The 27,199-nt window shown below is 36.9% G+C and overlaps 4 protein-coding genes across 4 annotated transcripts; 1 reads left to right on the top strand and 3 right to left on the bottom strand.

Moving 5' to 3' along the window:
- Nucleotides 1–309: 309 nt before the first annotated feature.
- On the bottom strand, nucleotides 310–2,383 carry LOC133986370 (tumor necrosis factor receptor superfamily member 5-like). Its single transcript, XM_062426193.1, has 5 exons — nucleotides 2,284–2,383; nucleotides 1,008–1,163; nucleotides 794–881; nucleotides 583–697; nucleotides 310–411 (listed from the first exon to the last, which is right to left on the bottom strand). Exons 1-5 carry the CDS (start codon nucleotides 2,381–2,383, stop codon nucleotides 310–312), a joined length of 561 nt encoding a protein of 186 aa, XP_062282177.1.
- Nucleotides 2,384–8,531: 6,148 nt separating this feature from the next.
- LOC133985984 (transmembrane emp24 domain-containing protein 9) lies at nucleotides 8,532–16,623 on the bottom strand. The gene is made up of 5 exons (XM_062425745.1): nucleotides 16,450–16,623; nucleotides 13,371–13,471; nucleotides 13,122–13,247; nucleotides 11,896–12,042; nucleotides 8,532–10,964 (listed from the first exon to the last, which is right to left on the bottom strand). The coding sequence occupies exons 1-5, from the start codon at nucleotides 16,586–16,588 to the stop codon at nucleotides 10,815–10,817; spliced, it is 663 nt and encodes a 220-aa protein (XP_062281729.1). The 5' UTR covers nucleotides 16,589–16,623; the 3' UTR covers nucleotides 8,532–10,814.
- A 1,843-nt stretch (nucleotides 16,624–18,466) lies between these two features.
- tmem216 (transmembrane protein 216) lies at nucleotides 18,467–23,283 on the top strand. The gene is made up of 5 exons (XM_062425755.1): nucleotides 18,467–18,536; nucleotides 19,978–19,991; nucleotides 20,111–20,204; nucleotides 21,236–21,328; nucleotides 22,880–23,283. The coding sequence occupies exons 1-5, from the start codon at nucleotides 18,527–18,529 to the stop codon at nucleotides 23,083–23,085; spliced, it is 417 nt and encodes a 138-aa protein (XP_062281739.1). The 5' UTR covers nucleotides 18,467–18,526; the 3' UTR covers nucleotides 23,086–23,283.
- An 89-nt stretch (nucleotides 23,284–23,372) lies between these two features.
- Nucleotides 23,373–26,390, bottom strand: LOC133985987 (transmembrane emp24 domain-containing protein 9-like; the record flags this gene model as incomplete). Its single annotated transcript, XM_062425749.1, is given in 2 exon segments — nucleotides 23,373–23,730; nucleotides 26,275–26,390. Coding segments are annotated over 2 exon segments (120 nt in total), but the record flags the coding sequence as incomplete, so codon positions are not given.
- Nucleotides 26,391–27,199: the final 809 nt, after the last annotated feature.

Here is a 27,199-nt window from a genome sequence, read left to right as displayed (position 1 = left end):
ATGTATGTAATGCGGCCACTTCCTTGTAACCCTGTGAACAGCTGGAATTGCACTTTAAGGTCTTTAGACTGTCTGTAACATGCTTAAAGTCCTTTTGTCTGACATAGTGCCTTTCAACAGATTGACTGACTGACTGCAGACAGGCCTGCTTTTGCCTCATGCATTTGGTACGAGGAGATTTTTTTGTGTTGCCGCCCCACAGTTTGTACTACCTCCTCATATCTTTCCTCTTACAGAGTAAACACTTGCAGCTGCTCCGTATGTGTTAGTCCTGTGATAGACTGCTGACAGTTTAGTGTGTGACCAGACTCATCCAGTGTGTCTGAGGACAGGCTCCAGTTCCTGCAGGTGAACATCATGGAAGACTGATTTCAACTTCTTGGAGAGTATCTGCACCATTTCTTCTTTCTTCTATATTAAAACAATATCAATGAGTAAATCATCTTCATAACATTATGATGTGACAGAAAGTATGATGTTTATTTAATTCATACAAATCTTACCTGGGTTTCAAAGAAAGTTTCTTCTGAGACAGAAAGATGGAAGTAGATATGCTCCACATACAAGTGCCACAAGAAGTACCACAGCAACAACAACACTCCTCACAATTACTGCTGTGTTTAGACTTAGTTCTCCACATTGTGCATCAGTTGAATAATTTCCTGCTTTTATCAGGTGAAGATTTAGTGATTCACATCTGGAATAATTGAGGGAAACACATCACATGAACATTTAGATATATATGACATTCACTGCAGTTGTAAAAAGTTTGACTATCTGCTGTTTCACTTACTTTGTATGTGGCTGACAAGATGTAAATGTCCCATTCGAGAATGTGTCATTACTGCAGTCAGTGCACACAGTGTCTGTCAAGGCAGTTCCTGCAAAAATAAAATACATATGAAGTGGATCCAGAAAAACACTTTTAACAAACGGTTGACAGTTAAGGATAAAGACTAGGAAAGCATAACGTTTGGTGTTATCATTTCAAACTTAGGAAAACCAACCGTTTTGGCTGATATATTGTCCTGGTTGACAGCTTGTGTGTTTCTGTGCTGTCCTACAGCTGTCTTTACTAAAGTCCACACAGTAGAATCCATCCAGCGTTTCACAATCTGTATCTGATGTTGTTGTGCATGGTCTCTTTATCCTCAAACCAGAACCTGTGAACAGGGTTAGGGTTAGGGTGGAGAAAAACACCAACAAGTTAAAATGTGATTTAAATTTTAAAATGTGGGAGGACAAAAGCCAGATTGACCTTTTATCCCCACTCCAACAACATTTAACACAGACCCTAAAGCAATCATCTAATCCTCACCAGTTGTTTAAAATCCAAATCAGATTCAGACTTCCCACTCCTCCCTGTACTAAATACTGCTGTCATTTCTTGGTTGCTGCAGCTGTTGTTCTTCATATCTTTCCTTAAGGTATCGTCACATCACACCTGAATCCTGCAAGAATTCAGTCTGCATCTCAATCATTTTAATTGAAGACTGCAACTATTTCAGTGTGATCTTTAGCAAGTTCTCGCAGACTTTCAGAATTGACATCTGTTCAACTTTTACTGTGAAGACGTGCACAGCAGGCCAATGGAAACACTGAGAACACGTGTTTGAAAATGGTGGCATTATTTGTAATTGATGTGCTATCACCATATTTAGTTACACTGCCAGATTATAAAGTGCTGCATCACTCACATGCACTGTTTACATTTTGATATTTCTCTGCTCAATATATACTCAACTACATCAGAACCATGACATCACATCTTCTTTTAGAGCTGAGGGTTGCAGCTGACACTGAGCGACAGGTTAGTACATCCTACACATGTTGCCAGTCTATCACAGAACTGACACATTGAGACAGACAACCATTCACACTCACATTCACACCTATGAGCAATGAGTCACCAATTAATTGGATGATAATTTTGTTAAAATAATAATATTACTGTACCTTTAAGACTTCTAGCTAGAGAAAATTGGTCATTTGTCATTAAAGAAATCCTTCCCTGGTTAATTACAACATTTCTCCAGAAGGTGGCATCATTTTACCTAGTACCTCACCCATGTAAGATCCTGATAGGGTAGGATTCCCTGTGTGTAGTTTAGTAAGTACATATCAATTTTAATCAGTTGAAAATATAATAATTTGTGGAGCTTTAAACTGCAGAGATAAAAACATAACTCTGCCCTCGAGTCAAGGATCATACTTCATTTCAGACTATGTAACTGTCCCTATATGTGTATCTGTTATTACTAATTATAGACAACAGAAGTTTACCTGAATCACACTTTGTACATCGGAAGCACTCTGACTTGTTTGCCGGTTCATCCATGAAGGTCCCAGCAATGCAGGGCAGACAGGATGTAGATCTGTACATATTGCAATCTTTATGAACTCGACTTCCTGTAAAAACAAACAAACAAACAAACAAACAAACAAACAAACAAACAAACAAACAAACAAACAAACAAACAAACAAACAAAACAAATCATTTTTCTGATTTTGTGTGATATGGATCAATTGTCTTGCTAATCAAACTTAATTTAAAAAAAGCTTTGAGCACTATAAATGAAGTAACATTCTCCTGGGAAGACAAATCTCATAGACATATGTCTCCAAACCTCAACAGATAAAATTAAATCCATTAAGTCTGTTTTTTCCATCTTGCTGGCTCTTGTACCTTGCAGTTCACCAATTTACAATTCCAATAATACTTCAATCTCTAAACAGTGCAACAAAAACAATTGATACCAAGTAAAAAAATCTATTTAGTTGCCTCTTACCAGGAGGACACTTTGGACAGCATTTGCCCCCGATTAAGTAATCAGCAGGATGACATGTGAGGCTAAGTACACTGAAGACATTCATCATGATTATCTGTAAACAGTGACAGAATGAAAATTAGAAGAAATTGACCAATACCGATAGTTGGACGTTATCAATGATTACACACTGAGGTATGTGTCTATTAAAATCCATTAAATTCTTACCAGAAATGTTCCAGTGTTCAAAGGTTTTCTTCTCCAAAACTTTTCATATGACATGTTAGCAGTTCTCATGACCTCCACAGACTGTAAGTGATATCCAGAATGAGATGAGACCTAAAATACAAATTAAAGGGGAGTGCACCTGGAAACAAAGAAGAGAACATGTTCATTAGCATTTTAGTTAACTATCTATCTATCTATCTATCTATCTATCTATCTATCTATCTATCTATCTATCTATCTATCTATCTATCTATCTATCTATCTATCTATCTATCTATCTATCTATCTATCTATCTATCTATCTATAACTGTACACACACACACACACACACACACACACACACACACACACACACACACACACACACACACACACACACACACACACACACACACACACACACATAAACTTACGTATATGTATGGAACCATTTAAAAGAATCAATAAGATTACCCAGAGGCAAGTTTTTCTACAGATCACACACTGAAGCTGTAAATTGGAGAAGGGCTTGACTCTGCTGTATAAATATACTGCATGAAAAATAAAATACACTTCAAACATCCTACATAAAATTTTCCCCACTAATCATCTGATTGGTAAGTTCACAAACACTGATGTCTTTTGCACTTTCTGTAACAATCTCACACCTGTTTTTCAATTGTGAAATATCCAAAAAGTGTTGGACTGATCTGGAGTCTCACCTTTCTGAAGCTCTCAACTCAGAATATCTGAATAAATGTGTCATTCTTTATGCCACATTTGTATGTGTGTCTTCCAATTCTTGTTGTTTTGTGTGTGTGTGTGTGTGTGTGTGTGTGTGTGTGTGTGTGTGTGTGTGTGTGTGTGTGTGTGTGTGTGTGTGTGTGTGTGTGTGTGTGTGATTTCCTACCTAATTAGATCAAAGAAAACATCATGAGAGAGACAATAATGATCAACATCAAGATAGAGTGTGTCTATTTCTGTGGAGCCTGACAACATGTTGTAATGTTTGTGGATGTCTGAGTGCACCTGACCAGGCTTTCTATTTTTAGAAAGAAGGTAGTTTTCTTTTGGTATAATTTTGACTTTATTTATCTGTTAAATAAAACCCAGTTTTTGTTCATCATAGACTGTTTACCCCTGTTACTCCCCTCATCCCTGTTATTGTTATATTAGAGGAGGTAACAATGGTATGACCACACTGACTGTATGATCACAAAGACATTTCTTTATCAGGGAAAAGTTATAAAAGTCGGTCTTCTTACCTGATTGTGTCTTAAAGGAGGTTCGAGGTGCTTGATGAGTTGTTGACAGGATGGTTTCTTTTCACAGGCTGCTTTAGTCTGATACAGCATGCTAAAACATGCTAAAATTCTCTGATTTAGCTTCTGAAATGTGACATGACATGACACGAAAGAGAGGAAGAAAGTAGAAATGAAAGAAGAACAACTTCATTTGATTATTTGTTTGTGGTTATTGGCTGGTCTTTGCTTCCTTATTCTCAGTCAGATCAGATATGCTTATGTCACCAGACAGTTTGACTTGACATATTTATTATATATATATAATTCAAAAGTGTTTGTATCAACATAATATATAACTATACATAATAAAGTTAATGTTAAAGGAGCAATATGTAATATATTAACTGCAGTAACATATCATCATCACTAAAAAAAGAGTAAGGAAACATGCTAAGTTGAAATACTGGCTTCTGTGACTATAATACTACAGTCAGTATGTTTTAGTATGTTCTCCTTTTATATTTACATTCTGGTGAAGAACATCTGTTTTTGTTTAGGCTCAATGACCATTCACTCCAGGTTATCAAATACATCCTAATACAATACATTTTTATCCTATCCTCAAAATAGTTCTAGCAGAAGAGATGACCTTTTTATATCTAAAACAGGTTTGAACGGGGTATTAATGAGTAAGATTCATGACATTATAATATCAGATCATGCTATAGTCACATGCATTATGGACCTGAAACAAAATACATTGTCTAATAAGATATGGAGAATGAATAGGAAATATTTAATGGATAATTGTGAAGAATATCAAAAATCGACCTATTCATCCAAACCAATGTAGAACAGGGGGACCCTCACAATAGACCCGAAATTGGGGTAATTTGGGATTCATTTAAAGCATACATAAAAGCAATAATGCTATGATATGCAGCAAAAAACAAAGCTGAATTGGACAATGAAATAAATGAAGTGAGGGAACATATAAATATCATATGAAGAAAACATAAGGCACAGGTTAATAACAAAACCTTAATCGAATTACAAAAGTCAAAATTAAAACTAGACAGCTTATTAGTTTAAAAAGCTGATGACTTTAGATATAACTCAAACAAACCTAATCATATCTCTGCTAACAAATCAAGAGCAACCAAAGAGACAACTCCTATCTCTAAAAAAATAAAACTTTAGATTTAGTTCAGAGAAATAATGACATCATCAATGAAGAATTTAAATCATTTTATGAGAAAGCTTTACACATCAGAAGAAAAAGAACCTTCCTTTTCTTAAAACACTTGATTTGAAGCGTCTGTCAGCAAAGCAAAAATAACTAAAGGATCTCACCTACATAAAAAATAAAAAATGCTATTAATAACCAGCAATAGATGGTCTACCAATGCAACACATTGTCAGCCAATGTAGCCACTTCTGCTATTGTCCGAAACTGCATAAGCAGAACAGATTTCTGCCAATCGAAGCTGAAAGAATTAAAGTCAATGGTCATAACATTCACCCAGCATTTCATTGAGTTATCAAAGACACTTTCTCGTTGTTGTGTTATGAAATGTTGAGGATATAAATAAAATCATCAGTTAATTATCTGGTCTACCCAAAACTGATAAAGACACAACATAGGGGATCAAATCTCCTGGTTAAATATTGAATCATTTAACCAGGTAAAAGATCAATCTGACTAATTGATGAGCACCTTGGGTTAATGTGCATCACCTGTCAGGCATTATATGGGCCAACAGGCACTTTGACTCTAAAAAAAGTTTCAAATTAATTAATGTTTTCCATTGATCGCTGACAGATGAATATGTTCAGAAGTAAGGCTCCATGGAGGAAGACCCTGAGGGAGAATAGTCAACACCTTCTGAACCAGAGAGACTTAAGCACCAGCTGCTGCCATTAAACCTGCAGCCTGTAGAGCGAGTTGTATACTGAGATTGAAGTACACACAGGTGGACTCTATTTACTAATTAGATGACTTCTGAAGGCAGTTGGTTGCACTGGATTTTATTTAGGGGTATCAGAGTAAAGGGGGCTGAATAGATAAGCAAGCCACACTTTTCAGATTTTTATTTGAACACCACGTATCATTGTCCTTCCACTTCACAATGATGCGCTACTTTGTGTTGGTCTATCACATAAAATCCCAATAAAATACATTTAAAATCCAAAATTCAAATAGACCCTGTCTTTTTTGACTGTTCCTTCCTTCCTCCCTCCCTCTCTTTCTTTCCTCCCCTCTACCTTCCCCCCTTCCTTATTTCCTCTGTCCTTCTTTCCTTTCTCCCTCCTACCTTCCTTCCTTCTTTCCTCTGTCCTTCCTTCCTTCCTTCTTTCCTCCATCCTTCCCTCATTCCTTTCCTCCCTTCCTTCCTTTCCTTCCTCCATTCCTTCTTTCCTTTCGTCCCTTCCTTCCTCCCTCCTTTCCTTCCTTCTTCCTCCCTTCCTTCCTCCTTTCCTTCCTTCCTCCTCCCTCCTTTCCTTCCTTCCTCCCTCCTTTCCTTCCTTCTTCCTCCCTTCCTTCCTCCTTTCCTTCCTTCCTCCTCCCTCCTTTCCTTCCTTCCTCCCTCCCTTCCTTCCTTCCTTCCTTCCTTCCTTCTTCCTCCCTTCCTTCCTTGACTCGAGGACAACAAGAGGGTTAAATGTGTGGTTGTAACGTGAAGAAATGTGGAAAAGTTCAAGAGGTATGAATACTTTTGCAAGGTACTGTATAGGCCTTTAAGTTGTGGTCAATAGCGCCCCCTGCTGGAAGCCACTGGAAAGTACAAGAAAAGGAGCTGGTCTCACATTTAGCACTTGGATCATTTAACCCTCCTGTTGTCCTCAGGTCAAGGAAGGGAGGAAAGAAGGAAGGAAAGAAAGGAGTAAGGAGGGAGGGAGGGGTGAAAGGAGGATGGAAAGAAGGAAGGAAAGAAGGAAGGAAGGAAGGAAGGAACGAAGGAAGGAAGGAAGGAAGGAAGGAAAGGACAGGAGTAAGGGAGGGAGGAAAGGAGGATGGAAGGAAGGAAGGAAGGATAGGAGGAAAAGAGGAAGGAAGTAAGGAGGGAAGGAAGGAAGGAAAGAAGGAAGGAAAGGAGTAAGGAGGAAGGAAGGAAGGAAGGAAGGAAGGAAGGAAGGAGGGAGGGAGGGAGGGAAGAAGGAAGGAAGGAAAGGAGTAAGGAGGGAGGAAGGAAGGAAGGAAAGGACAGGAGTAAGGAGGGAGGGATGGAGGAAAGGAGGATGGAAGGAAGGAAGGAAGGATAGGAGGAAAAGAAGAAGGAAGTAAGGAGGGAAGGAAGGAAGAAAGGAAGGCGGGAGGAAGGAAGGAAGGAAGGAAAGGAGTAAGGAGGGAGGGAGGGAGGGAGGGAAGAAGGAAGGAAGGAAGGAAAGGAGTAAGGAGGGAGGAAGGAAGGATGGAAGGAAGTGAGGAAAGAAGTATGGAAGGCAGGAGTGGAAAATAAGATGTGAAAATTATTCTTTTTTATTCATTTGCATCTAAATAAACATTTCCACAAATCATTTTAAAGTCGTATCTCCACCAGGATACGTTGCCCTACTAAGGTATGTAGAACCTGATGATGTCATAGAACCTGATGATGTCATAGAGTGCATTTCCCAACAATGTAACAATCTCTGTACCGATGATGCAATACATTATTACATCATTGGGTTAACCTTATTTGTGCAGAACCTAATAATGCAATAATGTCCCAATACTTTAATAACATTATTACATTGTTTTGTTGAGTTATGAGTTTCTTTTTATTACATTATCAGTTTTCTACAAGGTATAAATAATATATATATGTTTGTATCTCCTGGTGCAGGTTGCCTGTTTAAGGGTTAAAACAGCACAATAACAAACAGTACAATGCTGCATCATTTAACTGTTACATTATTGAATAAAATGTGATATAATAATAATGAAAATTATATAAAAGTTAATTTTTCCATTTGAAAATTCTGCAAAATTAAGTTCTGCACTCAGTGTATTAAAACAGAACTAAAGTACCATCTTATTTTAGAAAAAATAGATATATTTAATACTTTACTGACAGATTTACCCAAATATAATGAGTATATTACTTAAGTGAAGTTTATTCTTTATGTTTTTAAGATGCTGCTTTTCCTGTAAGGAAAAGAAAACCTATAAAATATTTGCAGATGAAAACATTGATTAGTCTGAATTTAATTGTCTCATTTCTCTCAATTTTTAATATCTTAAAAATACATTTCTCCAGTAGATGAAACATATTTACAGACAGTTTAAATAAAAGAAAAAAAAAGAAAAAAAGTCAGTGAATCAAACCAAATGTGACAAAACTTTATTTCAAGTGCAATTTTTAGACACATTTCTCACATGGACAGAATCTTTCTAAAAAATAAAATTCAAGCCCCCCTCCTTTATTTTTTTATTTATTTATTATTCCAGCCTAAAACATTTCTGAAATCAACCTGCAGCCAAACGAAAAAAAAAAATCAAACACAACCACCAGAAAACGAACAAAAAGGACCAAAAAAAAAATCTTAATAACCGAAGAGAGAAAAACACAAAGGAAGAATAAACTGATCACCTTTCATAGCTCTTAAATAAATCTGACTTTTAGCTGTTTCACTCCTAAAATCCTGAATTCTTCTTTAACTTTCAGAGGATTTGAAAAAACTCATTTTGTTTTGCTCTTCTGAGGTTAAAAAAAAAAAAAGATTTTATGAGGCTTTATTCCCCTTAAATTGTGTTTTTTCTTCTCTCAATGCGGCTTTTTTGTAGTTTTTCACCAAGTCAACAACTGAGAAACTCTCCTTACATACAGCAGATCTGTTGCTTTCATGTAAAAAGCAAAAAGTAAATTCTTTAAAAGAAAAAAATGAGTAAAAACTGAGGACAGAAGTGTGTAGGAGGAGGCGTCTCTGGCAGTGTCACAGCTGACAAAAACCACAGAGTTAAACTCTCATCTGTTTTAAAGATTATTGATCCATTACCCCCCCCCCAAAAACAAAACAATTATCCTTCTCTCCACCTCCACCTCCACCAAGCCCACAAACAAACACAAAAAAGACAGAAACATACATTCAAATTGGACGCAGTAACAAACATTTAAACTGTTGTATTTGGTTCAGATTTCACTGAAAATTAAAAACCTAACAGACTGAGAGAGACTTTCATTTATCTAGAATATTTGTCACCAGATGTGTCAAAAAAAAAAGGGAACATCTGCTCAAGTTTGGAGACAAAAACAAGCAGGATTTAAACGTGTAAACACACATTAAAACCTGTCCAGATGTTTGTCATATTGTCTCATTTTTAGCTCTTTAATCGGCTCCAAAAACAGGAAACATCTGCTTGATTTCAGTCGCTATTAAATCAGCTTTTACACACTGATCATGACTGATTGGTAATTTATGTGTCTTATTTTCACCAGAAGAAAGAAACAAACTGGACAAAACCTCTGAGGATGAATCAGATATAAAGAGTCTCTCTCAGGATGATGAGCTGAAGTAGAAACTGAGAAGCAACATCTGGACACATCTGCAGGATTATACACACACATGAAACTACATCTATCTATCCAGATGTTTGCTCTGTTCCAGCTTTTATCTTATCTTGGTTCGGCTCTTTAAATCAACTCTTTTTTTTTTACTTCACAGGTCTGTTGTTGTTTGATAATCTGATGCTGAAAGGATTTAAATGTTTAAATCAGTGATGATATAGAAGCTAAGCTGCTTTCTTTTCAACATCACGTGAAGCTTTCTGACGTCACGTTCGCTCAGAAATGAAACTTTATAAAACTAAAGAGACGAGATATCAGGATGTAAAGTAACCAGAGGCAGTAAATACTAACAAATATGCATCACTGCTCTCTGTTTCTCTGCTGTTATCTTCATTAAAAAATGATCCTCGAGTCTTTAAGTTTTATATATTTCCTGCAGGATCTGAAACTGAGACTATAATGAGACTTTTATAAGAGTCTCTATTAAAAAATGTGCTGTTATATTAACTTTTTTAAATTTACAACACTTTTTAAAGGAGGCCAAACTGCATTTATTTTAAGCTGTAAACTGATTATTGAAGATCTCTAAAAGGCCAGTAACATGTTTTTGATTGATTACAGCAAAAAAATCTAAATATACACGAGCAGATCATCTTCTTTAGTAAAACCTCTCTGTGTGGAATAAATAGAGCGTCACATGTTCCTCCTGATAGACGACTACAAATGTTTGGGCTTTGTTTTAATATATATATAAACAAGATCTGAGAGGAAATATGAATAATTATAATAATAATAATAATTATAATATTATTAATAATAATTTGAATCTTGCAGCTGGATTTCTCTGCGTCCTGTTTTTTCCTCAGCAGTCTGCAGCAGCTTCTCCTCCGACAGTACTGCATCAATCAGTAGAGAACAAACACACACACACACACGTTCACACACACACACACACACACACACGTTCACACACACACACACACACACACACGTTCACACACACACACACACACACACACACACACACACACACACACACAGGCGTTCACACACACACACACACACACACAGGCACGCTCACACACACACTGACACTGGACAGGTTTACACCAGTTTCTTGGCCTCGAAGAAGCTCTTCAGGTGTCTCATCTGCCAGATGCCGATGGCGACCAGGATGAGAGTCTGGACGATGGACCACCACAGGACTCTCTGGTTGGTGCTCTCGCTGGTCTGACGGAAACGCTCCTCACGGTACTGAGAGAGAGAGAGAGAGAGAGAGAGACAGCAGGGGGCGATCAACAAACCAGTCAATCAATGACAAAACACTCTACAAAGCAGCAGGGGGTCAAACTCATTTACATTCAAGGGCAGGAAGGACAGATTGAAAGAAGGAAGGAAGAAAAGAAAGAAAGGGATGAAGGGGAGATGGAAGGAAGGAAGAAAGGACAGATGGAATGAAGGACAGAAGGAAGGAAGGAAGGAAGGAACGAAGGAAGGAAGGAAGGAATAAAGGACAGATGGAATGAAGGAATGAACAAAGGAAGGATAGAAGGAAGGAAGGAAGGAAGGAAGGAAGGAAGGAAGAAAGGATAGAACGAAGGAAGGAAGGAAGGAAGGACAGATGGAAGGAAGGACAGATGGAAGGAAGGAAGGAAGGATAGAAGGAAAGAAGGAAAGAAGAAAGGAAGGAACGAAAAGACAGGAAGGAAAGTGGGCCTGACCCCTCTGCGGGTCGGTTATATCTGTATCATTAGACTGAAACTGAGATTCATTTGAACATTTAGATATATTTTGTGTTTTCTGGTTAAATAAATCTTAAATACTAAAATAAGCAGTCTACACACATACATGACTAACCCCTAACCCTGGTGGAGTATAAACGTACCCGCTGGTAGTTCTGCTCTTTCTGGACCTGGTCCATACATGACTAACCCCTAACCCTGGTGGAGTATAAACTCACCCGCTGGTAGTTCTGCTCCTTCTGGACCTGGTCCATACATGACTAACCCCTAACCCTGGTGGAGTATAAACTCACCCGCTGGTAGTTCTGCTCCTTCTGGACCTGGTCCATACATGACTAACCCCTAACCCTGGTGGAGTATAAACTCACCCGCTGGTAGTTCTGCTCCTTCTGGACCTGGTCCATACATGACTAACCCTTAACCCTGGTGGAGTATAAACTCACCCGCTGGTAGTTCTGCTCCTTCTGGACCTGGTCCACTTGCTCCACCAGCTGTCTCACTCTCAGCTGAAGCTCCGTCAGTTTGTCTTTGGCGGCGATCTCAGCGTAGTTGTTGGCGTGTTCTCCCACCTGGATGTCCAGGTGAACTCTCTGAAGCACAGGAAACACAGGGAGGCAACACATGAGGCTAGTAAAGGACTCTACATACAGCTGGAGTTATTAATATAAAGATATGTATTAAGGCTGCTCAATTAACAGAAATGTGATGGCGATTATGATTTTGATCTCAAAACTAATAAAATCAGGGGGAAACGATTTTTTTGTCATTTCCGTTGTGCAACGTTGTATAGTCTGCAAAAAGCTGCGCATGTGTATTCACCCCCCCCCCACATCATGCACCGTACAGCTGCCAACACTCCCGTTTTCCTGAGTTGGGGCCCATAATTTTACAAGCCTCAACTTTGTTTGTTAATAATAATGAAAAGCGCACAATAACAAAGGTTTTATTTTGAAAGCTTAGACAGGAAGCCACAGGAAGCTGCCACAGCTCCGTTAGTTTTTAAATAAAAGTGCAGAGTTTCCAGCCTGCTTCAGACGATGCTGAGTTTACTGACTAATTATTAAAAACCAGGAAGTGTTGTGTGAACTATCATCATCTAAACTCGCTCAGCACTAATATCTCTGCACATGTTCTGATGTGTGTTGCGTTAAGCGGCAGATCAAAGGCTGCTGGGAGAGATAATTAATTAAGCCGAATGTCCAATAAATGCAGCATGTTTCTAAAGTTAAAATCGTTAATAATCGTGATTTCAATTTTGACCAAAATAATCGTGATTATGATTTTTTCCATAATCGAGCGGCCTTAATATATATGTATTATTTAAATGATCCATTATGGGAGGAAGACAGGAGGGGATGATGGCTTTACAGAGTTCAAAGGAAAGTGGAGGAGATGAGATTTATATTGCTCTGATAGATTATCAATGTTTTATTTATGTCTTCAATAGTTTTTAATAGTTTTAAATGTTCTTATGGCTCAGAGAGTGCTATCTAAACTCTGTTATGTTGTTGTCTGACCCTCAATATAATGACAATAAAGCTACTAAACTAAACTAAATCTGTATAGGAGGAAAGCATTGATACAAGCAGAGGATGATTTTTCTCTTATTTAACGGTTAATAACTAATGAACTGATGTTTGTGTCTCTGCAGGAGTGAAATGATCCTCACCAGCATGCCTCCAGCGAACAGGGAGAACTTGGAGGAGTTGGAGTGCAGACAGATCTGATGTTCTCCGGGTGTGTGCGACGTGAAGGTGAAACGTCCTTCTGAGCCGTACTGCCGAGACAGAATCACCTGCAGGAAACACACACACACACACACTCAGGGCTCACACTACTAGCTGAAGATAATGATGTTTACACAGCACTAAACAAACAGATAACACTCTGATTCAGCTTCAGATGAGAACAGTCGAACCTTGTCGTCGGGATCTTTGACTTCCACGAACATGCCGAGACCCTGAGTGGCCGGCAGATACTCTTCTTTCTGCTTATCGTACAGCTGAGTGCGATAATTTCCTGCAGAGACACGAACACAAAGAGTCACGGTGAGAATTTAAACGTGTGTATGTGTCAACAAGAGGAAGTAAAAGGAAAGTATTGCAAGACACAGTTATTGTGATATCAGATGTAGGCACAAGATGTTCTCCTGTGTTGCAGAGCTGCAGCAATTAATCAACTAACTAAATGGCTCAATAGCGCCCCCTAGAAAATTACAAAAAAATTCAGCCCCTCGCTCCAGATTGCCATAAAGAAATGAAAGTCGGTACACATATATATCATCTAAAGACGCACTAAAAAGTCTCTTGGACCGATACCCTAACTCCAACAGGAAGTCGGTCATTTCTATTAGAATTTTTGATTTTGCTGCAATTCTCACGATTTCCACGCCTCATATTTAAACAAACTCCTCCTACAGATTTAACCCGACTGACTTCAAATTCACTCTGAACTATCTTAAGACATTGGAGATTAAAAGTTATCAATTTCTTTCGCCTCCCTTGTTCCTGACAGCCGTGGTGTTGCAGAGAAGTTCGATGTTTCGCCATTAAACAGGAAATTTAATATATTCTGGTTTTTTAAGTCTTTTAGTTTCAAGTTTATTTTATTTATGTAGCACTAAATAGTGAATTAAATTAGTTTATTTAGTTGTTTGGTCTATAAAATATCAGAAAAATGGTGTAAAATGTTCCCCAAATGTTTTATTTTGAACTCAATCTGAAGATATACAATTTACTGTCAAAAAACACCAACATATATTCACATTTACGAAGCTGGAATAACAGAATTTGGACATTTTTTACCTTTAAAAAAACACTAAAAATAGATGACAATGTTAAGTCTGCAATTAGAGTTTAAGGACATTTTTTTAAGTCTGTCTTAAAACCAGAAATAAACACCTGTAACCTGTTCTTCCTGCTGTAATCATTCCTCCTGTTCATACTGAACATTATTAAATCCCTTCATAATGCACTTAAACAAACATCATTTAAATATTCTGTAGTTCCAGCTTCCTCCCTTAAACATAAACATCTTCTGGTTTCTTTATCCTTCTATAAACAGTGAATTTAATCAGTTTATTTAGTTGTTTGGTCTTTAAAATGTCAGAAAATGCAGATTAATGTTTCTCCATTTGAAAATATTCAGTTTACTGTCACTGAGAACCAAAAACAACTAAATATATTCACATTTATGAAGCTGGAATCAGAGAATTTAGACATTTGATTCCATTAAAAAATGACTTTAAAAATGATTATTTAAATGGTCAAAACAGTTGATGATGAATTTAATAGTTGGTAACTAATCATTGCAGATCTATTTTAATGTATTTATTAATATATGAAACTGTGATTAGAGTTAAAAGGACAGTTTAGTATGAAGACTTTAAACATGAGACTAATTACATACTTCAATTAAAGTCACTACATTAGACATTAGGACATATAAACACACCTAAATCTATCATTAAGCTGTTTGTATTAAAGCAACGTTATACAAGTGTGTCTTAAACCAACAATCAGGAGCTAAAATGTACTTTAAAGTTTGTTTTAATGCTAAAAAAATCACAAATTAATTTCCAATTTAACTAAAGTGGTTTTTGAGTCAGATGTCTTTTAAAGAGGACGAGTTCACAGTTTTTTTAAAGTGTCTTAAACCAACAATCAGGAGCTAAAATGAACATTAAGTGTGTTTTTCTTCTCTGTAATCATTCCTCCTGTTCTTACTGACCATTAAAAAAGATCAAAAGTGCTCTTTCTGTGTTAAAACAATGTATTTAAAAGTTTAATCTGAAGCTTCAGTCGTCCAAATGAGTCAAATCATGTAAATATTTACCAAAGTTAAGAGAATATATCATGATTTGACTCATTTGGACGACTGAAGCTTCATATTAGCTTCAGATTAAACTTTTAAATTAATATTAATAAGCTTCAGCTGCCCAAATGAGTCAAATCATGTAGATATATTCTCCTTTTTTTTGTTAATATTCCTCCACTGGAGCTCAAAAGGGAACAAAGTGGTATTAAGTTTGGTATATATTGACTTTATTTGACTAATTTGAGCTGTGGTGGAGGTATAGTAACAAGAAGACTAACGTTGAAACATAGAAGATGAAGATTTGACTCATTTGGACGACTGAAGCTTTAGATTAAACTTTTAAATACATTATTTTCATTATGAAGGGATCTTCTAATGGTCAGTATGAACAGGAGGAATCATTACAGCAAGAAAAACACACTTAATGCTCATTTTAGCTCCTGATTGTTGGTTTAAGACACACTTGTAAAACGTTGCTTTAATACAAACAGCTTAGTGATAGATTTAGGTGTGTTTATATGTCCTAATGTCTAATGTAGAGACTTTAATTGAAGTATGTAATTAGACTTGTGTGTAAAAGCTTGTACATTACAGTGGTTTTAGTGCCAAAGTTCCTTTTTTTGTGTTACTATACTTCCACCACAGCTCAGATAAGTCAAATAAAGCCAATATCTACCAAAGTTAATGTCACTTTGTTCCCTTTTTGAGCTAAAGTGGAGGAATATTAACAAAAAGAGGTGTTTTTAGTATAAATAACACACTTTATGTAATTACTGCTGTCCATACTGACTGTTTAAAGGTGGATATTTTACATATTTACAGTGTTTTAGAGCCAAAGTCCTTCTTTTTGTTACTATACTTCCACCACAGCTCAACAGGGAAACACTAAGAGGGAATTTGATGCTAAAAAACACTAAAATAAATATAAATATGTCAAATATCCACCTTTAGACAGTCAGTGTGAACAGGAGGAATGATATAAAGTGATATAAAGTGTGTTATGTTATTCAGTGATGTATAATAATGTATATTTAGCACTAAAACACTGCTGGATTTGAACAGATTTAAGCAGAAACATCAAATATTTAACTTTAGCTCCTTTTAGCAGATTAGCTCAAGTTAGCATTTAGCTCCTTCCTCCTCCTCTTCCTCCTCCTTCCTCCTCCTCCTCTTCCTCTCACCTATTATCATCGTCTCGTCGGGGATTTCCTCTATGAAGCATTTCTTCTCCGTCTCTCCGATGTGGAAATAGAGAGAAGAGACGAGGCAGCAGCAGCAGAGGAGGTTGAGGAGTAAAGCTGACAACACACACGACACCATCTTTCCTGCAGGGAGAGGGAGACGACTACTGAGCATGCGCAGGGGACAGCAGTGCCACGTAAGCCTATAGGGCTACTCCGACCAATTAGCGCTCAGCAGGAGGATTCTGGGTAGTGTAGTTTGTTATTTAATTATTTTTTTCTCCTTCAAAATACAAAAAAACAACAAAAATATACATTTTTGAGGTGTTTGGGATTTTTTGTTGTTACATATATTTATAAACTCAATATATAATTATATATATATACGTAATAAAATTTTATACATATATATTCTTACTTAAAATAAAATGAAATACAGTACTTGGGTCAAGGTGAATTAAATATACATCAATATATATACATACACATTAATATACTAATACAACACATACACATATATTAATATTAATATATAAAAATATACTACAATCTATATACATACACAAATGTGAGATAAAATAAAGAACATCTATAATACATGAAATCATTTCTTAAAATACATAAATACATAAAATATGTAAGGTAGAAAAATACAAATACACAACAGTTCCTGTGTGCATATTGATTAAGTGTTTAAAATATTAATCGCATTTTGGATAAAATACTTTAACTCTGTAGCGCCTCCCAGAGCTCACAGAGAGAGGATGATAGATGCTCCTCGCTTTCTTCCTCGTCCTCTCAGTGAACAGCTGGTTCAAAGAGCTTTGAGGTGAACCAACTATTAATACTTATTAATACTACTATCTGAGAGAGAGCTTGTTGTTAGATTAGCAGCTCAGATGACCGTATACCAGGCTGGAAGATAAAAGGTTAAAATACACAACTTCTAATATCTCATATCTTCTGGTTAACACAGAGGCTGCGGATCCTTCTCAGAAGATATACATATATGTACAGAATATTTACAAAGAAGCTCACCTGAGAGTCCAGATGTGTACAAAGATACTTACAGTTATCCACAGTTTCAACAGACTGACCAATGAGTGAAACTGGCTTAAAGGTCACATCCTGTTTTTGTGGAGAGAGCACTTCCTTTGATTTATCCACATTAATAACAAGCTGGCTGCTGTTGCTGCTGCTGTGTATTGTATATTTTCTTTTCTTTTCTTTCTTTCTTTATATTTGATCACTTTTAAAGAATACTGTTGTGTCAATTTTTAATTTCCCCAACCCTACCCTAACCCTAAATACTACATCCTTACACACACAACACCCACATTTGTTATTTTATGTAAAGGTTTTCATCTGATGTTTCTTTGCCTGTTGAACCCCTGTTTTTGGCATTGTCAGAATTCTAAAAATGTATGAAAAGATGTTATAAAATTAATTATTGACAATTTTCACAAGGATTTAGTTTTATTTTATGAACATGTTATATTTGGATTTTTTTTTGATTTTTTTTAACTATGACAAAAATTACAGGAAAGGGTTTATGCCATAAATCTATTTATTATCCTGGGAAAGATTCTATATACATAAATGTTCATTTTTATGCAAGTTTTCCCCATTTTACTGTCTTTCACAAAGATTTGAAGAGTATTTAAAAATTAGTAAATTATGTAATAACAAGCAGGTCATAAACACTTTGAATAAAGAGTATAATACAGGGTAGGGTAACTTTATTTATTCCCTTAGGGGAAAATTGACACAGCAGTATTCTTGAATAGTGATAGAAAAATCTAACAAAATAAAATAAAATAAAATAAAATAAAATAAAATAAAATAAAATAAAATAAAATAAAATAAAATAAAATAAAATAAAATAAAATAAAATAAAATAAAATAAAATAATCTCCAAGTATTATGTTTTAAATATTCAGTATTAAGTATTCTGTTAAATGAAGATAAATAATAACCCTGCAGTGTGACATTGAGCCTGTAGGGGGCAGCGTGGCGGGAAACACCGTTATGAAGAAGAAGAAGCACTTCCGCCAAGCTGTTTCCATGGTAACTAGACATGGCGCCTGGTAAGTCCCAAACTGCTTTGTGCTGCATAAATCTGACTGTTTTTGATTGATTATTGACATTATTTATGGTATATTATGGTATTTAACGCGGTGAAGCTTCTTAGTAAACATCGTAACTTAACTACAAACCGTCTTGAGGTCAGAAATACCCGCGAAAAGCTTTTATATCTTCATGTAGCTGTTTCTGTTTTAGCTTTTAACTACATCACTAATAATACTGCAGTACTTTTACTGTAATACTGTATACTACAAAACTCATAATACTGCAGTACTTTTACTGTAATACTTTAACTACATCACTCATAATACTGCAGTACTTTTACTGTAATACTGCATACTACAAAACTCATAATACTGCAGTACTTTTACTGTAATACTTTAACTACATCACCATAATACTGCAGTACTTTTACTGTAATACTTTAACTACATCACTCATAATACTGCAGTACTTTTACTGTAATACTTTAACTACATCACTCATAATACTGCAGTACTTTTACTGTAATACTTTAACTACATCACTCATAATACTGCAGTACTTTTACTGTAATACTGCATACTACATCACTCATAATACTGCAGTACTTTTACTGTAATACTGCATCGCTCATAATACTGCAGTACTTTTACTGTAATACTGCATACTACATCGCTCATAATACTGCAGTACTTTTACTGTAATACTGCATACTACATCGCTCATAATACTGCAGTACTTTTACTGTAATACTGCATACTACATCACTCATAATACTGCAGTACTTTTACTGTAATACTGCATACTACATCACTATAATACTGCAGTACTTTTACTGTAATACTGCATACTACATCGCTCATAATACTGCAGTACTTTTACTGTAATACTTTAACTACATCACTCATAATACTGCAGTACTTTTACTGTAATACTGCATACTACATCGCTCATAATACTGCAGTACTTTTACTGTAATACTGCATACTACATCACTCATAATACTGCAGTACTTTTACTGTAATATTTTAACTACATCACTCATAATACTGCAGTACTTTTACTGTAATACTGCTTACTACATCACTATAATACTGCAGTACTTTAACTGTAATACTGCATACTACATCACTCATAATACTGAAGTACTTTTACTGTAATACTGCATACTACATCACTCATAATACTGCAGTACTTTTACTGTAATACTGCATACTACATCGCTCATAATACTGCAGTACTTTTACTGTAATACTGCATACTACATCACTATAATACTGCAGTACTTTTACTGTAATACTGCATACTACATCACTCATAATACTGCAGTACTTTTACTGTAATACTGCATACTACATCACTATAATACTGCAGTACTTTTAGCTCATTTTACTCATTTTTATAATTTCTGTCTGTATTCATTTTGACTCTAACAGCTGTATTTTCTTTCTTTCTCTGCAGGAAGTCAACCGATTGTATCCTTCACATTAAAATTGATGCAGAGCTGCAGCTGTTATATCTCTGTATGTTTTCTTCTGTTCTGTCTCTGTATGTTTTCTTGTGTCTTTCATCCTTAACGTCTCCTCCTCCTCAGCTGTCCTCCACTCCTCTTCAGGTCCTCTTCTACCTGAACTGTTGGTACTTTGCTGCCTTCTTCGTCGCAGAGATCCTGATGTTTATCTATAAAGGTAAAAGGTTCATTTACTGACACACAACTGTATAACTTTAACAGTATCAGTAGGTGAGATTTGATCAGTAGTCGATGCTTTTTATTCACATGATAATTTCTAATGAGCTGAGACTTCTTCAGTGTTTTAATCTCAAAGAAAATATTCAAACTCTCTGATTTCAGCTTCTTAAATGTGAATATTTTCTGTTTTATTTTTGTAACAGTAAACTGAATATTTTTGGGAAACAGTGATGGACATTTTTCACCATTTTCTGAAATTTTAGTCCAAATAGCTAAAGGTGTACCAATATATCGGTCTAATATTCCCCTTGTTGACAAACATCGGCCTATTAGTAAATGTGAGAGGTCGATATTTTAGTTATTTGCAGTCAGACTCAGACAGTAGTTCTTCTTATTAAGGAGGTAATTGTTCAGCAGGATAAGAGGATTTTGAAGCAGCTGTTTTTCAAAGAGAAAAAAATTATTTTTTGTTAAAGTTTTTTTAGGATTGTTTCATGAATTTGTGCTCATTCAAAGATAGTGGGATGATGGGCTGAATTACTTTAAAACCATTCAGTTATTATTTTTTAACAATGTTTTCGTTGTTTCCTTGTGGAATAAATAACAACAAAACATAATAACTGCATCCAAAAAACACCAAAAATGTGTATTGGTATATATCAGTATATGAACAGTATGTGACCATTTTGATTTCAAAGATTTGGAGGCATTTTAAAGGCTTCATGTTTTTATTAATAAAGTAAATCAAGACGCTGATGTTTTAAAACAAAGTGCATATCATGTTCTTCATTTAATACATTTATACACATCTTTAAAAAAGGCACATCAGATAATAAAGTGCATTCAGCAGATAATAAAACATGAACATTAACACAGATTTTGCTCCGTCAACATCACTTATTTTACATTTTGATCCCTCAAAATCCAACTTTATTTATTTTTAAACTTTGGCTGCAAGAAGAACTAAACTACAGGCAGCTGAAGGCAGGAGAGGGGAATGATTAACGACTTTTTAAAACTCGTCTGCAGGCGTGTTGCTGCCGTACCCGTCTGATAATCTGGTTCTGGATCTGGTTCTGCTGCTGCTCTTCCTCGGACTGGAGAACCTCAGGATCTTCTACGGTGAGACTCTGAACTCTCCTCTGTATGAACACTCACTGAGTCACATTTAATGAACTTTATGCACAGCTCCACTACTTCCTGAACTCAATACAGCTCCTTTATTTCATGTCTTACATTATTGGACAAACTAATGATTAATCCAGGTGTGTCTGACCATTGTTGTTGTCACTAGTGAGGTCAGACACATCTGGATTAATCATTAGTTTGTCCAATAATGTAAGACAGGAAGTAAAGGAGCTGTATTGAGTTCAGGAAGTAGTGGAGCTGTGCATAAAGTTCATTAAAATGCACATAATGAATAAAGCTTCTCTGCTGCCATCTGCTGGACAACAGCTGCTGCTCACTTTGAATATTTAGCAGCAGAAAATAAACTTTTTAATTCCAGCTGCAACAATTAATGCAGTTAGAAGATTAGTGGATCTACAGAGAATTAAATCAGCAACAATTTTGACAGAAGAATGATTTAAATTTTTTTTTAAAGTAAAGATTTCAAACATTTACTATAAAAACAAACAGCTGTGTGAGTCTGAACATGAAGTAAAGATGCTGGATGAGAGTTTTGATTATTAGTACTACATTATTATTGTTATTATTATTATTATTGTTATTATTATTATTATTGTTATTATTATTATTATTGTTATTATTTGTACAGAGCTTGAAAGATGTGAAGGTTGAATGAATAATTTTCCTTCCCCCACATGATGCTGATTTAGTGAGACATTTTAAATTTGTTATGCAAGTATGAAATAAAACTATTAGGAGATTAATTGATTAATAGTTTGACTAATTAATAATCAACTATTTTGATAAACAAGTAGTTTTTAATTCAATTTCTCAATGAATTCAGTATCAGTTTCAGACTGTTGGACTCAGAGAACTTGTACTGGATGTTTAGTTGATATTTAATATATTAGATCTCTTTTTTTTTAACTGATCTGTATTTTTTCCAGATTTTCTGACATTTTACACCTGAAAACTTTAATAAAAAAATGAATAAATTATGAATGATAAAAGAAAATGTTTAGTTCTCGCTCTAATCTTCTCAGTTTATCGTCCGTGGACTCTGAAAAATCAGCTTTTAAAACCTTTTAATGCTGCAACTAAGGATTATTTAGGACAATATTTTCATTATTGATTAATTAAGTGTATAAAACCTTAAAAAAAACATCTTTTATAGTCCGACCAACAGTCCAAAACTCAAAGATGTTCAGTTAAGATTATAGAAAATAAGAGAAAAGCTGAAAAACCTCATGTTTAAAAAGCTTGAATCAGATTTTTTGTGTTTTTTTAAACTTGTAAAATCACTCACACCATTAATAAATTATCAAAACTGTTGCTGATATTCTTCCTTTGATCCACTAATCGTCTCAGCTTTAAAATCTGGAAACAAATCTGCTTTTTTTGCCAATAAAACTGATTTTTAAAAACATTTCTAAAGTTTAAATGTTGTCTGATTAAAACAGGCGAGACAGTAAATGTTCATACAGTGTTTTAAAGCTGAGTCCTGATCAGATCCTGTGTTTTTTCTGGGTTCTGGTTCTGGTTCAGGTTGGAAGGGGAACCTGTGTGAGCGCTCTCTATCTTCAGGTTTGTCTCTGTTCATCTTGCTGCCGTGTGCTGCGCTGGCTGTTTATTACCTGCTGCTGCAAACCTTCGTCCTGCGGCTGGAGTTCCTCCTCAGCGCCGTGCTGCTCTGCTTCTACGCTGCTGAGTTCCTGCTCGGACTCTTCTCACTGTCGGCGTTCTCCAGGTAAGACCATAGACTGTATATAAGAAATGGACGTCTCCCATTGGTTTGTGGACTGCTGCTCGGAGGCCAATAGTATCGGATCTGAGCAGCGCTATCTTGAAAATTTCAGGTGCATGCTGGGAAAAATAAAAACATGGATTCTACTTATATGGGCATCAGGAGGAGCATGAGGCGCCCTCCTGAACCTGTGAACCAATCAACCTGTCAATCACCACGTAGCCACGCCCTAATGCATACCCTGCTTTATCGTCACATATAAAATCAGGGAGGCCAAAATGTCCCAAATGAACATCATACTGCATTGAAGAAGGCTTTAAACTAGCGATTGAGACCATAAACACATTTTGAAAACGTTTACTGAGGTTAGAAATCAAGTGAGAAGTTGGTGAATTCTCCATTGACTTGTATAGAGACGGAAGTCCTTTTGACACCAAAACGGTCGCCCCCTGGTGGCCTTTTGATAGAATGCAGTTTTAAGTTACTTCCACGTTCGCATCATTTCAGAGGACCGGAACCCAACCCCCCCCCCCCCCCACTCCCAAAATCTGTAATTCTTCTTTCTTTTTGTGCCTATTTTAACGTTTTTAATGTTTCTTTTTCTTCTTGCAGATCCAAAGGTTACTGAAGAGGATGAACGTTGTGACTTCACCTGAAACACGAAGCAGGAGAGACGTCAACATGTAGAAAAATGTACAAATCTTTCTGTATTTTGTAAATATTAAACTTTATTTTTTACTAAAAGTTAAATGTAAATGTGACACATGATGTTTTTCTATTGTTTTTATACAAAGGAATCACGACTCTGAGATCAAAGCCTGATTGCTGTAAATAAATGGTGTTTCATTACTGTCATAAATACTATTATTAAGAAGGGAAAAACTTCCTTTAACCCTTTAAATACTGTTCAGGGTAAAATTTGACCCATTTTTTTTATATTTGAGAGCCGTTCCTTCTTTCCTTCCTTCCTCCCTATTTCTTTAATTGTTCCTTCGTTCTTCCCCTCCTCCCCTCTTTCTTTGCTCCCTTCTCCTTCCATACTTCTTTCCTCACTTCCTTCCTTCCTCCTTTCCTTCCTCCCTTCTCTCCTTACTTCCTTCCTCTTTTCCTCCTTACTCATTTCCTTCCTTCCTTCCTTACTCCCTTCTTACTCTTTCCTTTCTTCCTTTCCTTCCTCCCTTCCTTCCTTCTCTCCTTCCTTCCTTCCTCTTTTCCTCCTTTCCTTCCTTCCTTCCTTCCTCCCTCCCTCCTTTCCTTCCTCCCTCCCTCCTTACTCCTTTCTTTCCTTCCTTCCTTCCTCCCTCCCTCCTTACTCCTTTCCTTCCAAAATGCATCTTTTTTAAATGTTTTTCTGCAGCTGATACACATTTCTACATATGTAAATGTATGAAATTGACCCGTGTTTATTAAAAATCACCATTCAAACATGTTCAATCCGATGCTGTGTTCACTATCTAACACATTGATCGTAGCCACAGCAAATTACCAGTTTATTATTGATTATTGATTCACTTTAGAAGAAGTTAGAGTGCTTTTTCTGCCCTGAATCAGATCTGCAGGTTTGGGGCTGAGGCTTCATTTCCTTTCCTTCTTCCATCCCCCTTTCTTCCATCCTTCTGTCCTTCCTTTCCTTCCTTCCTCCCTCCCTCCTTCTGTCCTTCCCTCCTTCTTTCCTTCTTTCCTTTCCTCGCTCCCTCCCTCCTTCTCTCTTTCTTCCCCCCCCACCTTCCTCCCTTCCTTCTTTCCTCTGTCCTTCTTTCCTTCCTTCCTTTCTCCCTCCCTCCTTCTTTCTTTCCTCTCCCCTACCTACCTCCCTTCCTTCTTTCCTCTGTCCTTCTTTCCTTCCTTTCCTCCTTCTCCCTTCTCCTTCCTTCTTTCCTCCGTCCTTCCTTTCCTTCCTCCTATCCATTCCTCCATTCCTTCCTCCCTCCATTCCTTCCATCCTCCCTTCTTTCCTTCCTCCCTCCCTCCCTTCCTTCCTTCACTCGAGGACAACAGGAGGGTTAAAGTGATGTCACCAGGTTTTATTAGGTTTAAAGTATAAAGGGAGATATTAACCTTTGTGTCGTCCTCCCGGGTCAAATTGACCTCGTCTGTTTTGACTGTTCCTTCTTTCATCCCTTCCTTCCATCTGTCCATCCTTCCTCCCTCCCTCCCTCCCTCCTTCTTTCTTTCTTTCCTCCCCCCTACCTTCCTCCCTTCCTTCTTTCCTGTCCTTCTTTCCTTCCTCCCTTCCTTTCCTCTGTCCTTCTTTCCTCCCTTTCTTCTCCCTCCCTCCCTTCTATCTTCTTTCTTTCCTTCTATCCATTCCTCCATTCCTTCCTTCCTCCCTTCTTCCCTTCCATGCTTCCTTCCTCCCTTCCTTGACTCGAGGACAACAGGAGGGTTAAAGTGATGTCACCAGGTTTTATTAGGTTTAAAGTATAAAGGGAGATATTAACCTTTGTGTCGTCCTCCCGGGTCAAATTGACCTCGTCTGTTTTGACTGTTCCTTCTTTCCTCCCTTCCTTCCTTCCGTCTGTCCTTCCTCCCTCCTTCTCTCTTTCTTTCCTTCCTCTCTGTCCTCCCTTCCTTCTTTCCTGTCCTTCTTTCCTTCCTTCCTCCCTTCCTTCTTTCCTTCCTTCTTTCCTCTGTCCTTCTTTCCTTCCTTTCTCCCTCCCTCCCTCACTCCTTCCTTTCCTTCCTCCCTCCCTCCTTCTCTTTCTTTCCTCTCCCCTACCTCCTTCCCTTCCTTCTTTCCTGTCCTTCTTTCCTTCCTCCCTTCTTTCCTTCGTCCTTCATTCCTTCTATCCATTCCTCCATTCCTTCCTCCCTTCTTTCCTTCCTTTCTTACTCCCTTCCTTCTATGCATTCCTCCATTCTCTTCCTTCCTCCCTTCTTTCCTTCCTTCCTCCCTCCCTTCCTTCCTTGACTCGAGGACAACAGGAGGGTTAAAGTGATGTCACCAGGTTTCATTAGGTTTAAGGTATAAAGGATATTTTATAAAGTGATGTCACCAGGTCTAATTAGGTTTAAAGTATAAAGGATATTTTATAAAGTGATGTCACCAGGTTTCATTAGGTTTAAGGTATAAACGATATTTTATAAAGTGATGTCACCAGGTCTCATTAGGTTTAAGGTATAAAGGATATTTTATAAAGTGATGTCACCAGGTCTCATTAGGTTTAAGGTATAAAGGGAGATATTACCAGGTTACCAGGTGTTTGTGTGCCACATGACGAGGGCCACCACGTAGAGCGAGCGGAGGAAGGGCCACCAGAAGATCCACATGTTGGTGTTTTGGTTGATGTCTATGAAACGCTCGAACTGGAACTGAGAGAAAAAGGAAGCAGGTGGAGTTCAGATATTACACTGATAAAACATAATATATCATCTTTATCACACACTGGTACGGAGCTTTTTTCTTATCTTTATTAAAGGGGGATGTAGAGCAGTTTGAGAGCAGAATTTATTGATTTCAGGTCGTCTTCTTTTCCTTTCTTCCTTCCATCTGTCCTTCCTTCCTTTCTTCCTTCCTTCCTTCTTTCAATCCTCCTTTCCTTTCTTTCTTTCTTTCTTTCTTTCTTTCTTTCTTCCTTTCGTCATTCTGTCTATCCGTCCTTCATCCCTCCCATTCTTCCCTTCCTGCCTTCTTTTCCTTCCTTCCTTCCTACCTACCTTCCTTCTTTCTTTCCTTCCTTTATTACTTCCTCCCATTCTTCCCTTCCTACCTACCTACCTACCTACCTACCTTCCTTTCTTCCTTCCTTCCTTTCTCCCTTCCTTCCTTCTTTCAATCCTCCTTTCCTTTCTTTCTTTCTTCCTTCCTTAATTCTGTCTATCCGTCCTTCCTTCCTTCCTTCCATCCTCCTTTTCTTTCTTTCTTCCTTCCTTCTGTCATTCTGTCTATCCGTCCTTCATCCCTCCCATTCTTCCCTTCCTGCCTTCTTTTCCTTCCTTCCTACCTACCTTCCTTCCTTCCTTCCTACCTTCCTTCTTTCCTTCCTTCCTACCTTCCTTCCTTCCTTCCTACCTACCTTCCTTCCTTCCTTCCTTCCTTCCTACCTTCCTTCCTCCCATTGATTTCAGGTTCAGATTTTGTAATATTGGCCCTTAAAACTCAAGTAGCCTCTGATTGTGCT

The sequence above is a fragment of the Scomber scombrus genome, chromosome 9 (genome assembly GCF_963691925.1).
Source record: "Scomber scombrus chromosome 9, fScoSco1.1, whole genome shotgun sequence".
Taxonomy (NCBI): Eukaryota; Metazoa; Chordata; class Actinopteri; order Scombriformes; family Scombridae; genus Scomber; species Scomber scombrus.
This window is presented reverse-complemented; position numbering and strand designations above follow the sequence as displayed.